The sequence below is a fragment of the Arachis hypogaea genome, chromosome 5 (assembly GCF_003086295.3).
Source record: "Arachis hypogaea cultivar Tifrunner chromosome 5, arahy.Tifrunner.gnm2.J5K5, whole genome shotgun sequence".
Lineage (NCBI taxonomy): Eukaryota > Viridiplantae > Streptophyta > Magnoliopsida > Fabales > Fabaceae > Arachis > Arachis hypogaea.
The window spans coordinates 30,083,367-30,099,336 of NC_092040.1; the positions used below are offsets into that span (position 1 = coordinate 30,083,367).

Sequence of the window (15,970 nt, forward strand, 5' to 3'; positions counted from 1 at the left end):
ATAGAAATGCAATGGCAGGATACTTCAGTGACACTTGTCCACTTCATGAGACCAATTCTGAGAAAGCTGGTGGCACTGTGCAGAAAAGACTGTGGCAGCGTAAATGTTAAGCAGGTGAGTTAAAAAGATTAGGTGTAATGAAGTATATTAATTAAGGGGTACTACGGAATCCGTTATGATGGCTAATAATGGGCCTATCTGAAGTGGGTTTTTTTTGTTGTAAAGTATTTGTAAATGGAGTAGGAAAAATGGCTTTGGTGGTGACCCAGGCGATGAACTTAACAGAGGAAAATTAGAAACCCTAGATAGAGAGTAGATCTTGCTTCTCCTCTGACGGCGCCGGAGCGAGACTGAGTTTTCCTGGGTGGTGTCTCCACATGTGTTGGCGAAGATTGGTCGGCTTCACTAGAGAGTGTGCTGTGCTACGGAGTACCGAAGCTGGGCGAGACTGCCATCGATCGCGAACGGCTGGTGGAGGTATGCATTGTATATTTTTGTTGCACAAAGTCCAGATGAAACTACTATGCCATGAGTTATTTTTGTCTCTAAAGTGTGGGTATGCTCATGTTTGGGTGAAGATGTGATGTGATTACTAAGAAAAGGTTAGAGTTTTGATTCTGCATTTGTAGGACCGTGTTCATAATTTCTGATCCCAACAAATTGGTGCCTAAAGTTTGCAATTGTAAAAACAGAAGTTAGTTTAAACAACATTCTATTTCAATTTTCAATGATAAATTAAACAGTTCGCGCAATTTTAGCAAGTAAGGGTGTAATTAATTGCTAATTTGCAATGTTAATATGCCAAAGTAGTTTGATTACATGTATAGTATCCCTGCTAAATCATAGCATTGGCAAGTAGGATTGGTTAGCTAGCTATGTTGTTAGCACTGTTCATCTGTTTTTGCGATGCATACAAGTATAATGCAATGCAATCAATAAAGTCAGTAACATTCTAGTATAGCATCACAAAATATTACAATTTGGCTAAAGGAAAGAAAAAGTGTGCACAATCTTTGATAATTAGGTTCGTTAATATAGCAAATAACTTTTATTTTTGAGCATTTTGTCAAAATTTATTTATCTTTAAGGGATTTTAAAGGCGGTTTTATTCAACAATTAATATTTTAACTTTAAATCTTTCAGAAGAGTATGTACATAGAATAATAGTAATCAGTTGCAGACATGGAGAATAAAAGTAAGTGTAGTGCAGTTATTAGAGTTCAAGTCACACGCATTCTATTTTTCTAATTCTGTTATTCTGTTATAATGGAATCAGTAGGCAAATTAATTAGTTGTTTTCTTCTTCTTTATATAGGTAAATGTATACAATGAGCTTCACCGAGTTAGATCAATATACATACACATTACAGTAACTGTTCTCTATAATACAATTGTATTAATACAAGAGTGTATTGAATTTACCTCCATGTTCAGTGGACTGACCGGCTGTCCTGTTTCATTGAGCATTGGGGCTAATTTGCTAATAATTTTTTTCTTTTTTCTTTTTTGTAATTTTAATCGCATCTCTTGTTGTTACGTTCTCTATCTATGTATGAATCGATCAATACTCGATTGCTTTGTTTTTCTTTTTTTTTTAATTGTTATTTACCTTTCTTCTTAGTTTTCTCTTCTTTCTCTACTTCATCTTCTGTTGCAGTTCTCCAAGATCTTCTCTTTATTACTTTTTCCCTTTTTTTCTCGCTGATTAGGAATTAATTTATTAGGGTTCGTGAAATCGATTTCATGTGGCCGGTGATTTTTGTTGCTTATCAGTTATATTGGATGTAAAGTTTAGTTAGGTTTAGTTCTGTTTAAGAGAAAATAAAAAACAAATAATTAGTAAGCTGATTAATGGTTTTAAGTGACCAGCCCTGATAAAAGTAGCTGAATTACAATATTAGTGTAATTTAAGCACTGAGAAATAATTTGTAGTTATCCCTTTTTTTTGGGGCTTTTTAGATGAATATAGTTTGTTTTGTTGACCAGTCAATGGTCAAATATGATAGCTTGTTGCAAGTGCCAAGTGGCTAGTTGCAACCTTTAAAAGGAAAGTACTTAGTTATATACACTAGCTTTGGAGGTTAACGTCTATTTTATGCATAGTATATGGTAGGTGATACAAGATTTAACATTTTGGATGTGGGAACCATAACCATTGGTTCCGTTGTTGACCACCCAAACAAGTTCCAATAAAATCATTAATCAACATCCACCTCCTGACTCGCATCTAATTAGTTAAAAATTGTGAAGGTTGATTTTTTTAGTCATCATTCTGCAATGATGTGTAACCAAATGTTGGTGTTGTCCCATGTAACTTTTTGGAAGGTTTTAGGGTCATAAGAATCCAATACTTTGAAACCACATTTGAGAATGAGTTTATCTCCATTTGTAAAATATTTTTGTGGAAGTTGTTCATCTATAAGATGATCGTGCTGGACATGTAGTTGATTAAGAACTCCCAAATCGAAAAGAGAAAGGAAGAAATTTTAATTGCTACAACGAGTAGAGTTCTGTGTTGCTTATTTTTGTTATAGATTGAACACTATCTATATATCTGATCTTCGAATTTCTATTGTCTTGTATATGTGCAAGGAGATTGACGAGGTTGGTTAATTTTTTGTGTAGTCCTTATCACTGTTTTGTTCTTCACGCCACCTTCTTGTGTCATTTTTGACTGCTGCTATCACAGAGTCTGCCATATCTGCATTGCTCACAGCCATATATATTGCAACCTTAATTTCTGTAATTGACTTCAGGTTAGCTTCTTTTTTTTGTCCACCTCTATTTTCATTTCTTTGACTACTTCTACCCGAGTGTGGGCAGCAGGTTGTGTATCCTAAAAGCATATTGAGCAAGTAGTTCTAAATTCACATCGAAAGCAACTATAGTCATTGTAAGAAAGATGTAAATTATTTTCACATCCAAATGTTAAAACGATTTCTTTTAAAAGAAAAAGGGGAACAAAAGATCCCATCTGACAATGCTAGAAATTTAATAATATGTATTTGTCAAGTATTTTTTTTGTATTTTGTTATTTTTTCAAAATATCGTATCCCAAAATTTATAAAGATAATTTGTTTACGTAAATATTTTGTATTGCAACCTGACATTATAAAACCTACTCTAATGATGATACTATTTGTTGGGACCTATGGTAAATCTTTCACTTCAGTGTGACCGTTGTTAATGTTTTATTACTAGTGCACATGAACAAATCGATTATTACAATGGGTTAGGCTTTAGATTACTATTATCATCTTATTATTGAGTCTAATTCGCAATCATAATTGTTTTATCTTAAGTGTTAGTTGTTTGGGTTTTAGGAATTACTAACACATTCAATAAGGTGTATCATTCTTAATAGGACGACAACTTTTTAAGAAGGTAGAAAAGAAAAGTTAGGAAGTTAATTATTACAAATTATATTCCAAGTCGGCAAAGATTTTCCATTTAGTTGTGAAGTTGTATATTATGCGATTGATAAATTATGGACATTTTGATGTAGATACTCTAATTTCACAGATGGGAATTAGCCGCTTCGTGCCGACTAACAGTAGAGATGGATACCATAAAGGGGATGCGAGATGTGATCCAGGTAACCAAACAGATGACTCCGCTGAATTTGATGTAATGAATGAGGATTCAGATGAAGAAGCATCTGGTTACGGAGATGTATTGGGGCTGACGGCAGAGGATATTAACCGGATGGTGTTTCGAACTGAGCAACGAGCCTATGAATTTTACCTGCGATTAGGAAAATGCCATGGGTTTGGTGTCCGGAAAGGGGATTATTGCAAGGATGAAAATGGAAATTTGATCCGTAGAAGATTCTTCTGCAACCGGGCCGGGTTGAGAGATGAGAAGCACTATGCAAGATTTGATAGGAAGAGAATGCATAAACCAGAAACCCGCACAAATTGTGAGGCAAAGTTATCAATATATTTGGATCGAGGTACTAGTAATTGGAAGGTTAGGAAGGTGATCCTTGACCACAACCATGACCTGACCCCGATAGGTATGGTTCACTTGATGCCTCAGTTTCGTGGATTGTCAGATGATGCGAAGGTACACATGGAAAGCATGCATAGCTATGGACTTCCTACCTCGAAGATAGTCGGATACATGTCTGGAATTGCAGGAGGTTACTCGCTGCTGGGGTTTACAAAGAAGGATGCGTATAACCACTTAGATAAAAAGAAGCGGGGGAACATCGCCGATGGTGACACGAACGCCACTGTCGTGTATCTACAAGGAAAAGCAGCTGCAGATCCAATGTCAACGGCGAGGTATAACGTCACTAACGACGGTATGTTGGCTAACTTGTTCTGGGCAGATGGTGCTAGTAGAGCAGACTTTCAACACTTTGGAGATGTTGTGGCCTTTGATTCTACGTATAGGAAGAACAAGTACAGGAGACCGTTGGTGATATTTTCAGGAACTAATAATCATAGGCAGACCACAATTTTTGGATTTGGGCTCCTATTGGACGAAACCACAGCCTCATACACGTGGATGCTTGAAAACTTGCTGGAGGTTATGTGTAACAGGATGCCGTCAGTGGTCGTCACAGATGGAGATGATGCAATTATTGCAGCGGTCCGAAAGGTCTTCCCAGATACAACGCACCGCCTTTGTGCATGGCATCTTCAGAAGAACGTCACATCAAACGGGAATGAGCATATGTTTAGAGATTTATTTTCCAAATGGCTGTATTCCGACATGGGCATTGAGGAATTTGAGAATGAGTGGGCCACTGCTACAGAGGAGTTCCGTTTCAACGAAAAGTGTTGGGCCCTACAGATGTACAAGAAAAAACACATGTGGGTCAGTGCATATCTGAGGGGAAAGTTTTGTGCTGGATATCGAACGACATCGAGGTGCGAGGGATTAAACTCTCATGTCAAGAAGTTCCTGACTTCCAGGCACACAATTTTGGAGCTTGTGCATAATTTGGAGGTGCTTGTACGTGAGTACCGAAATAATGAGATGGTGGCACAATTTAACTCCGTGAATAGCATCCCTGTGATGACAACATGTCTTGATCCAATTGAGAAGGGGGCTGCTAGGATGTACACACGAGCAATTTTCTCTCTGGTGAAAAAGGAGATTGATGCTGTCAGAGTGGTGAATTATGTAGCGAAGAGGAGAATTTCAACCACAATAGTATACACGACCGAAGAATATGGTAATCCGAGTCGCACTTTCATCACTCAGTTTGATAGGAACATGGGAAAATTTCTCTGTCACTGCAGATTTTGGGAACGAGAAGGCTTCCCGTGCCGACACATGTTCTTTGTCATGAAGTACGAGCATGTTCAAGAAATACCGCATCGTTTAGTTCTTACACGGTGGTGGAAAGACGCGAAATCTATCGATGCATATGTAGAGCAAGGTGAAGCAGACGATGAGAGGGGATTCTTAATGCGGCATGGCGCTCTTCACGAGGCATCCCAGTGGCTGTTGTCTCTTAGCGCTAGGAATCAAGTGGTGTACACAGAGGCCGTAAAGGGAATTCGGGCCTTGTGTACACGTCTGGTTGAAGCATTCAGTAGAAATGATGCGACGGGACAACACAGGAAAGAAGGGTGCGTGAAGGACCCGGTGGTCGTTAGGACAAAGGGTGCACCATGACATAAAAGGCAACGCGGTAAAAGGAGGAAGTGTACAATTTGCAAGAGACCTGGACACACAAAGAGGAGGTGCACGGGTAACACGAGACAGACAGGGACAGAGCGGGTAGAGTCTGACGATGGTTCAAGCGATGATGTACTCCATACTCAGGTTCAGGTTGTAACCTTGCCAACTAGTTGTTACATCTGCATGTGAATGCTATATAATTTATGTTGATCCATTAATTGTTATTAGTGCACTCCTTGAATATTCCAAATGGTTATGAATGTCATTGCTTTATTTGGTTTTGATTGGTTTGAATAGAAATCTTCATCCAGTGCAAACGAAGATAAGAAGCATGATGCCTGCTTGAATGAAAGCATGGACGATCCGGAGACGATGAAAAGGCCCCTGTCAACGGCTGAGCTGGGTGATGGAATGTATCACCCAGTTGGTCTTGGCGAAGACGTGATAGGAACGGCACAAAGTGGGAATATAAGGTCGGAACATCTACTGGACTCTGCCGACTTCACTAGGGAGGTAATCACGACTTGAAATTGTACTATCGTTTATTCGACATTGGTTTCACAATCATCAATTAGTGTTAAGCGTTTAAAAATCGAAATAAATGTACTTTTGTCACTGTGCATGTCATGGAACTGCTCCGCAACCTCATCTAGCTCTTTGTTGTGCACTCCTTGAATATGTATTGTCTGGGAATATTCTATAGTCACTTTGTGTGAATATCGTATGTGTAAGGGGAAGTCAAATGTTTTAATATGACAATTTGCATGTAACTTTAGATAGATGATAGGGGGATTAAGTGTTTACTGTTATGAATTTGTGTTATGCTGGGCTGTTTTTTATTTCAATCAATCTGAATATTTCCTCCTTGATATGCAATAGGAGTCTGTGTTATTGGATTGAGGACCAAACATGTTACTGTGGGTGATGAAACATAGCAACAAGGGATATAAATTTTTTGTGCCAACAAAGCATGGGTTGTATGACTTCCATCCCAACCGCATCTTCATGCTATTAACAGTAGAATGTTGTGAGCATGAGTAATTAGTTAACCTAATGTGCATGCATATAGATGTTGGAAATCAACTTCCCTCTAGCCTCATGAGACCTTGACTTGGTTTGCTTCTGAATTTTTATTTTTTTGTTATCAGCACGGGAATTCGCATGACGTTCCTTGTAGCAACTTGCTCAACAATGGGGTTAGATAACCAACAGGCTGTGTTGGACGTATATTGGAGATCTTTTATTAGGTCTCTGAGAAGTTAAAATTTAAAAGCCTAAACTCTTTATCATAAATTTTAAATAGTTAACCTTAAAACCTAACCTGTTTAATTTATATTTAAGATAAAGAACCCTGCAGTATTTCCGAAGAAAATTATCATAAACATAGTAAATCATTAAGGATATAAAATAATTTGTACTTGGTTGCAGTCATAATGATATATATATATATATATATACCCGAGTGGGATCTAGGAGGGAAAGGGGAAGAAGGATGTAAGCGTCAGTATGAATGCAGTATGATATATGCAAGAACAAGAAAGTAAATATGAAGTTAGATGCGGCGGTAGTCCGCACGCATATGCAGGTTAGATAAGTAGTTAGATGTGGCGGTAGTCCGCACACATATGCAGTTGCAAAAATGTAAATATCAAAACACTAAAATGAAGAACTGAATAAAAGATTTTTATTGAATGTATTGAAAAGGGAGAAGAGGGAAGAAGAGCTGGAGAGCTTACAAGGGGAACTCTTAGAGCGTCTCTCACTAACTTCTCTCTATGTTTTTGTAAAATGAAAATGGTGCCTTACAATGAAAGCGTGGCTTCCTTTTATAATTGAGAAAATTACTGTTTCTACAGTGCCGGTTATGTTAACCGGTACTATTGGTACAGTACAAGTTGATACATTTTTGTTTTTTGCAAATTTGGCTTAAGATCTAATCTTCTCCTAGATTGATTCCAAAGCAATCGTCTTCATTTTGATTGTAATCACTTGATGATTCTTCTGAGGGAGTAGGATCATCTTTGTGTTTTTTGTCTTCATCGATCATCTGCATGATTTGTTGAAGGTGTCTTGCTAAGGTTTCTTTTGATTGGGCCCCTGCAAGGGCTGCTGCAATCTGGGCTTTCTGGTTGAGGAATATTGATTCTTCATGGTCGAATGGTTTGGTGAACTTGGGGTGCTCTTTGAACCAATTTCGAACTTTTTCTGGATGAGCCATGGCGGCATCAAACTGAGACCACCATTTTACAAAGGCATTTCTTTGAAGCATAGGTGGTGCTTTTGGATGTTCTTGTTTGCCGTACCTGTACTGCCATGAGAATACCCAGGCTAGGGAAAAAACAGAGAAAAATTAATGATCTACAGGAATGCTTGTTTCCTGTTGGTCAAATTTTTTGGTGAAAATTTTGAACCCCTCATCGGCAGGTGGGGGCAAGATTTCTGGTAGAGGACCAAAGTAATCCCACCATTGGGAGAACCAATTTGGGAATTGATAATTGGTATTTTTCTTGAAATAGATGAGCCAAGAATGTCTGTTCTGATTATTTTGTAACCAAAATACTCTTGTCCAGGCATCCACATAATCCCAATAAGAATATCCTATCGGGTCATAAGGATTAGAGAATTTTTTTGTATTGTTTGGGTTTTTACCAAATTGATTAGGGGTGAGTACTTTTAGAATTTGAATGGTTGAATGAGTTATGTTGGTGGCATCTTTAGGATCTTTGTAATGTTTTATTGAGACTGAATCTGAATCCACTAATATGAATTCATAAAACTGTCTGGTTTTGTTTAAGGCTGTTGGTCTAAAATGGAATCCTGGTGGAAAGACTTTAGGAATAACTTTAAAAGGTGATTTTTCCCAAAACTCAGGTTCCATTAGAAGGACAGATGAGAACTTGTTTTTTGAAATGTATGTGGTTGGTTGTTTTGATTGAGTCTTGACATGCTGGGTTTGGTTTGATTGAGGTGGCATGGTTTGGGCAATAGTTTTTCCTTTTGGATCATTGCAAATGGTTTTTTGAGTTGCCATCTGTGAGATAAGTTTGGTAAGGTCTATTTCATCTTCATCTGAGCTGTCACATATGTCAGCCCAGGATTTTTTATGGAGTTTTGTAAGGCCTGCATCTTGTAAGGCCAACAAGGTTTGGATTGGGAAGGCATAATCTGCCTTTGTTTGTTTGGCTGTTTGACTACTTGGGGGTTGAGTCGATGACTCAACTACATTTTTTGTGATCTGAGTAGATGACCCAGTCGGCTCTTGGGTTATAGGGGAAGGTTGTTGGGTAGATGACCCAGTTGGGGTACTTGACCTAGATCTCTTGGTTGGCCCAGGAAGGGCTAGGCGAATACCTCTGCCTCTTACCGAGGCTAATGTTGCCTTTTTAGGCATCTTTTCCTTGATTATCTCCCTGCAAATATTCACGTGTGAGAAAGTCAGGGAGAGAGTTTGAGTTACCCTTGATATGCTCAATGTTGAAATCAAAGACACTTGAAATTGCTTGCCATCTGGCAAAAATTTGTTTTGATGCAAGATTTTTCACATCATTTTGTAAAACATCTTTGGCTGATTTGCAATCAACTCGGACTAAAAATTTTTGATTGAGTAAGTCGGATTGAAATTTTGTGATGCATAAAACAATGGCTAAAATTTCTTTTTTGATTGTGGAATATTTTTGTTGAGTAGAATTCCAGTGTTTGGATGTAAATGCAATAATACATTCTTTATCATGCAGTTTTTGTTTTAAAATACCACCGTATCCTAAATCTGATGCATCAGTTTCTACTATTTTGAATGCATGAGGAATGGGCAGGTAAAGACATGGAAGATTGCAGACTTTGGTTTTAAAAAATCTGATAATATCCGAATGTTTGTCTGTCCAAGGTGGGGGATTTTTCTTAAGCCTATCATGAAGGGGCTTAAGGAGATTGTTCAGATTCGGGATGAAATCTGAAACATAATTGAGACATCCTAGGAACCTCTGGAGCTGAGGTTTATTGAGGATATAATCTGGAAACTTTTCTGCAAACAAGATTGATCTTTCAATAGGAGTTATTGTTCCTTGGAAAATTATGTGACCAAGAAATCGGATTTTTGTTTGAAAAAGAACAATTTTTGGTTTAGAAACAGCAAGTCCATTTTTTTGGATGATTTACATAAAAGTTTTAACATGTTTGAAATGTTCATCCAGAGTCTGGGAAAAAATTAAGACATCATCAATATAAACGATTGCAAAGTTTGAGTATGGGTTGAAAATATCATTCATGATTTTCTGAAATTCGGAAGGGGCATTTTTCAGACCAAAAGGCATTACATTCCATTCATATTGTCCGAATGGAACGGTAAAAGCTATTTTATATCGGTCTGATTCAGTGATTTGGATTTGCCAAAAACCCGATTTCATATCAAATTTTGAAAAAATATTTGCTGAGTTTAATCTATTAAGCAAATCCTTTTTGTTTGGGATGGGGTAACGAATCCACTGTAAAGCTTGATTCAAAGGTTTGTAATTGATAACAAGCCTGGGAGTTCCTCTTTCAATTTCAGCTTGTTTATTAACATAAAAAGCAGAGCAAGACCAAGGACTTTTGCTAGGACGGATTAATCTTTTATCCAAGAGATCATTAATTTCTTGTTGACAATGCTGCAAAAGCTGCTCATTCATTTGAATGGGACGGGCTTTTGTAGGGATCTTTGATTCTTTGAAATCCTTTTCATATGGAAGATCAACTATGTGTTCTTTCCTATCCTAGAAAGCATGAGGCAAATCAGAACAAATAGATTTTTCAATTTGATTTAAAAGATTTTTTATTTTTTCTTGAATCTTTGGTTGCGAAAGCTGTGATTCAAGGGTTTTGAAAGAGATTTCTTCTTTTAGAAAACAAATCTGTTTGGTTTTGGATTCAATTAGGTTTAGAGATCTTTGCTTTGGTGAGTCTAGAAACTCAAAGAAAGTTACTTGTCCTCCTACAAAAGAGGTAAGTCCAGGAAAATCTGCCAGGTATGGAAACAATAGATTTATGAAAGGTGTCCCCAAAACTACATCATTTTTTATATCTTTTGCTATGATGAAATCGGTGGGAATTCTGATATTTCCCTTTTCAATAAAGACATTGGTTATTTTAAAATTGATACTTAGCCTTTCACCCGTTATTGAGCAAAGGCATTCAGTAGTTTTTTCGAAATATTTTGTGGGGACCAGACCTTCCCTAATACAATTTGAATCTGCACCTGAATCAAAGAGTGCAATAGTGTCAAAAACAAAATCTTTAACGACAATTTGGACATTAACACGATGCTTCATAAAGGAGAATACATTTATTATTCTCAAAATTTGTTTTACGTCATTGTCGTTAGAAATTTTATTTTCTTGTTCCTTAGAGCACTCAGTTTGGTTTAAAAGAGAACCAAGATCCTCATCACCAGATTTTTCTTCTTGTACTAATTGCGAGAGAATAAGATGATGATCGTTTTGGTTTCTTTTGATTTCCTGGATTTCTCTCTTAAGATTGTTAACCTCAGTTTGGAGGTCCTGAATGGTTATGGGACGAATAACTTGTTTTTCTAATTTTTTGAAAATAGGTTTGAATCATATTTATTGTTAAGAACCAAATTTTTGGGTTTTTTCTCCTTTTGTAAAGATCTTTTTAGTTTCAAAAGAAAGTCTTTCTTTTGTTCTGGATTGTCAATAGCCTCGATAGCATCAAATAAGAGATCTTGATCTTTGGATAAAACATTAATTTTGCTTGATATCAGAATCTGAGGATGACTCAACATCATCAACTTGGATATTGTTGATATTATCATCAGAAGATTCTGGTCCAGAGTTGTCATCTGAGCTCTCAATCATAAGATTATTAATCTGTTCCTCAATCTGAGGATCAAGGTTCAGATTATTAATCTTTCCTTTTAACCGACAATATTTGCTAACATGTCCTGATTTTTTACATGTGTAACAAATAATGGGGTTTTTCTAAGGATACTTTTGAAAATTCTTTTGGAAACCTGTTTCATTTTTAGGTTTTTGAAAACCCTTTTTGAATCTTCTAAAGTTCTTTTCAGGGTTAGATTTAAAAAATTTTCGGTTGGAAGGTCTTTTAGATTTCCTCGGATGACAAGCAGGAAGACCAAATTGTTCACAAAAAGTTCCCAAATCGATACGATTTTGAGTTTTCTCACGAGCAAGTTGCCTTTGAATTTTATCATCTTGACAAATCTTTAGGGCAACCTTTTGGATAAAAGAAATGAGTTGGCCATAACTTAACTCATCATAGGGTATTATTCCGTCAGGGGTTAAGCTACGAATTTTGTCCCTTACTTTATCTCCAAGGGATTTGGGGAGTCCAGCAAGAAATTTTTCTTTCCAGAAAGGTTGTTGACTGTCTTCTCTGGTATAAACCCTAGTAAGAAAGGTGTCTTTATACCATCGAAAGTCAGACAAAGTTTTGCATCTGAGATTGGAAAGCAGCTCAGCAGAACGGTCTTTCCAAAGAGATGGATCACCAATGAAGTGGCTTGCTATGGTAAAAATTAAGGTATTGACAGCATCGGGGATAGGTTCCCCGTCGTCACCAATGATGGGTTCGTTCTGGTCGTTGACTTTTATGGCAGAAAAGATTGAGTGTTTTTGGTTTTCGAAAAGGTAGTTATCCCACCATCCCTTCAGCTGGCCACTAAATCCCGAAACAATAACATTGGCTATAGCTTCTTCAGAGGTGTCATGGGCTGCTTGATAGGCTGTGCCTACCATTGTCATGTGCTGGAGCATACTCATGATATTATATTCCGTTTTGCCATCTATATTCCATTCATAGACATTATTGGCATTGAAGCTAACAAAACCTAGTTCTCTTTCTTCGAGAGCTAGATCTGGAGTGGATACACGATTATAACCATACGTAGAGGGTTTAGTTAAACCCTTCCACTTGGTTAGGGAGTTGGTCAAAATGGGGCTGATCTTGAGGGATGATTTGCCAGAATCATCACTTTGCTCAGAGCAAGATTCATTGGACTCAAGGCCAAGGGCATTAATAGCTTTAGATGCGCGTGTTTGAATACGAGAAGTAGATTCACCCGAGTTTGTAGGAGTTTCAGGGATAGTAGTAAAACGGTTCAAAAGTTGGTCAATCTTTTGAATAACTTCCGAATCACTAGATTGTTGTTTTAAAATGGAGGTTTTAAGACTTTGCTTAGCCTTGCTACTTATTTTAAAAGGTTTAAAAAGAGGTTTCTCAATACTTTTAGAAGTAGGTGTTTCAGAAACATTTTTCAAAGAGAAAGTAGATCCTGAAGATGAAAGGTTGTCACCCAAGCATTGTAAAAATTTGTTGGTATAATTTGATTATTCAATGAGATTTTTAATATCTTTAGGGGCGACAGCTTCATCCACATTCTTTGTTTTAAAAGGAGAGGCCATAACAGGATTATGTCCTTCCGTATTTGAAATAATAAAAGCTCCTTTTGGAGGAAACTCGGATCTAACTAAGTTCCCATCTTTGACTTTCCAAGTTGAAATAACATTTGCTGAAAATGAAGTTTGTTTAGTTTTAAAAGGATACTCAATGTTGTTTTTTATGGAGTAAGCATGAAACCATTCAAAAAAAGGAATATGCAATCTAACATCATTTAAAAATTTGTAATATTTTTCTTTGAATGATGAGATTTGAGAAGCTGTATAAGTACTTAAATACCATTCTCTTTGGAGGTCATACTCTTTAGAGTTAAGGTTTTTAAGTAAGGCTTCTTTGTTTATAATAAATTTCGTGTTATTCATTTACCATTCAAAGAAGAATATGTTGGAGATTGATGGGATGGAATAGAAGATTCAACTTCAAATTCTACATCACCATCATCTTCTTGGTAAACTCCTTGAGAAATGCTTGAATTGTTTTGTAATCCGGAAATATGTATTTCAGAATTGGCTGGTCTCGACATTTTTGAAAACTGAGATTGGGAAGTTACTGAAAAAGATCTTCTTGCTGAAGCAAAATCATTAGATGTTCCTGCTTCAGATCTAGAAGAAAAAGAGTTTCGTCTATCAAAAAAAATCTCTACTTTCCCTGATTCATCTTGTTTTACTTCTCGTAAAAGAGGTGCTTGTCTAGGTTGCGTTGGAATGGCTCGGTCAATTGACCATGATTGAGGGAGGTCAATTTCATCCCATCTTATGAGCCTTGGGATCATAACGTTGGCCTTTGTCATGTCTGTGACAGACAAAGTGGTTTCACGATCTTGGGACTTAAGAAGGACTCTAGAGTTACAAGTGTTCATGACCTTGTATTGAATCCTATAGATTAAAGTGGCTGGAATGGAACCTTCTTTCATGTTAAGACCATGAATTCGAATGTGTAGGAAAAGAGAGTCAAGAATGTTAAGGTCTAACAGACTGACTGTCTTGTTTGGGAAACGGGTTGAAGTAAACTGGACCATGTCCTAGACTTGTTTCAACTGTTCCGATTAAGGAGTCTTGGAAGTCATTGTGTCTAATGTCTCTAAGACACATGAGGATAGAGGCATTCAAACCTTCTCGGATGAGTGGTTTGACTGCAACTTGGACACACCCTATGTGAAGATATCTGTAGTGGTGGGCATGTTCTCTAACTGATTGTTTAGTCAGAAGATGGAATTCCTCACCGGAATCGGGTCCTAGAGGAATATTATTTTCAGTGGTTTTGATGATATAATCAGATTTTCTCTTGTTATCATCAGGAACATATAACTCATCTTGTGGGATTTTGGGTATTTCCCAATTGTCAATGGCTTGATTGATATCTTCGAAGCAGACTTCTTCTTCAAAGATATTGTGTTTGGGGGAAAGTTCCTCAGGACGAGTAACTTTCTCAGTAAGGGGATTGGAAGAAGAATGGATCGGAGAGGAGGAAGAAGAGGACGGTGAAGAAAAGGAAAGGCGTCTAGAGAGAGAGCGAAAGAGTTTAGACATGATTACATAAAATCTGATATCATAGCCCTCCTTTGGTTCAGAGAGAACTAAACTATCACTCAAATTTTGAATCTGGGTTTCTAACTCTTTTTTTTTTTAATCCTTTAAATCTATAGCCACCAGGAGTTCTTAGTTTAGACCATTATCACTTTTGGGGACATCATCAAGTTAGCCTTACTGCCCGAAATCCAGGGTCTTACTGCTACAGTCCCTTTGAGTGATAAGGTTAAACGGCCTGTACTTCCAGATTTAAAGTATTGTTTCTTATGTACATAGTGAACAGTAAATAAGAACATGAACAACAGTAAATAAGAACTTGAACAATAAAATCCCAGATCCATGAATTTCAGAGAAAGTTTAATGATAATATGTATATTCCTACTTCCCCATCAGGCTCTGATACCAGATGGCCCAAGTGGGATCTAGGAGGGAAAGGGGAAGAAGGATGTAAGCGTCAGTATGAATGCAGTATGATATATGCAAGAACAAGAAAGTAAATATGAAGTTAGATGCGGCGGTAGTCCGCACGCATATTCGGTAGTCCAAACAGTCCCCATAACAGTAAACTTAGTTGTAGATCCTATTGGGTGCCCTGATATGAACATAAAACCAACAACCCAAATAGTGGAGGGAGATGCCCACAGCCAAATACTACACACAACACTTACCACTTACATTTGTTTGTACATAACTAATCAATCAAAAAATTGTCCAAACTGGATCCATCACACAAGACCAAAAGAGTGTTATGTTCGGCGACTAACAGAACAAAAAAACCTGAAAGTTTGCCATAACAGCCCCAAATTGTCAAGGTAGCAAAACCAAGTGTGATCCTCAGGCAGGGATTCACGCTTCGATGTAGCCAATGCTGTCATATGGTTAAGCTCTTCGAGCTACTACTGACAATCGACGATGCCTCCGCAGGGGGTTGGGTTCCTTGGGGTGTTCCCCTTGTCGCTGGATTATCAAGTGTCTCCTCCCAATGCTTGCAAGCAAGCTTGCAAATTTCGTCTCTGGTCGGGTTAGACTTTGCCATGATTAAGTCCAAGGCTAACCTCATTCTGTTGTGGTCGTTGATGCCATACCGTGGAATAAATAACGTAAATATCGCATCAGATCATGCATTATGCTGTTATCAGCAACCAGGGGACGAAATAAAAAAGTATCACGATATTTTTGTACACATGTGGAGAGCATAACCTCTATGTCATATGAGGTCCAAATACTAGAAAGTTGCATCCATTGCGCAACCCATATGCCACAGTCACGGCTAAAAACATGAAACAAAATCACCTCTAATCAGTATGTAATATAAATTCGAATCACATGATACGGAGCGAGGTAACAAGGAGGCTGACGAGGTTGGCTCTTGTTGGCCGGTGATGGGTTTCCTA

At 37.5% G+C, this 15,970-nt stretch overlaps 1 protein-coding gene across 1 annotated transcript; it reads left to right on the top strand.

Annotated features, from left to right (window-relative positions):
* The first annotated feature begins 3,471 nt into the window (after nt 1–3,471).
* On the top strand, nt 3,472–5,631 carry LOC112803371 (protein FAR1-RELATED SEQUENCE 5-like). Its single transcript, XM_025846872.1, has one exon. The coding sequence runs from the start codon at nt 3,472–3,474 to the stop codon at nt 5,629–5,631; it is 2,160 nt and encodes a 719-aa protein (XP_025702657.1).
* The last annotated feature ends 10,339 nt before the right edge of the window (nt 5,632–15,970 follow it).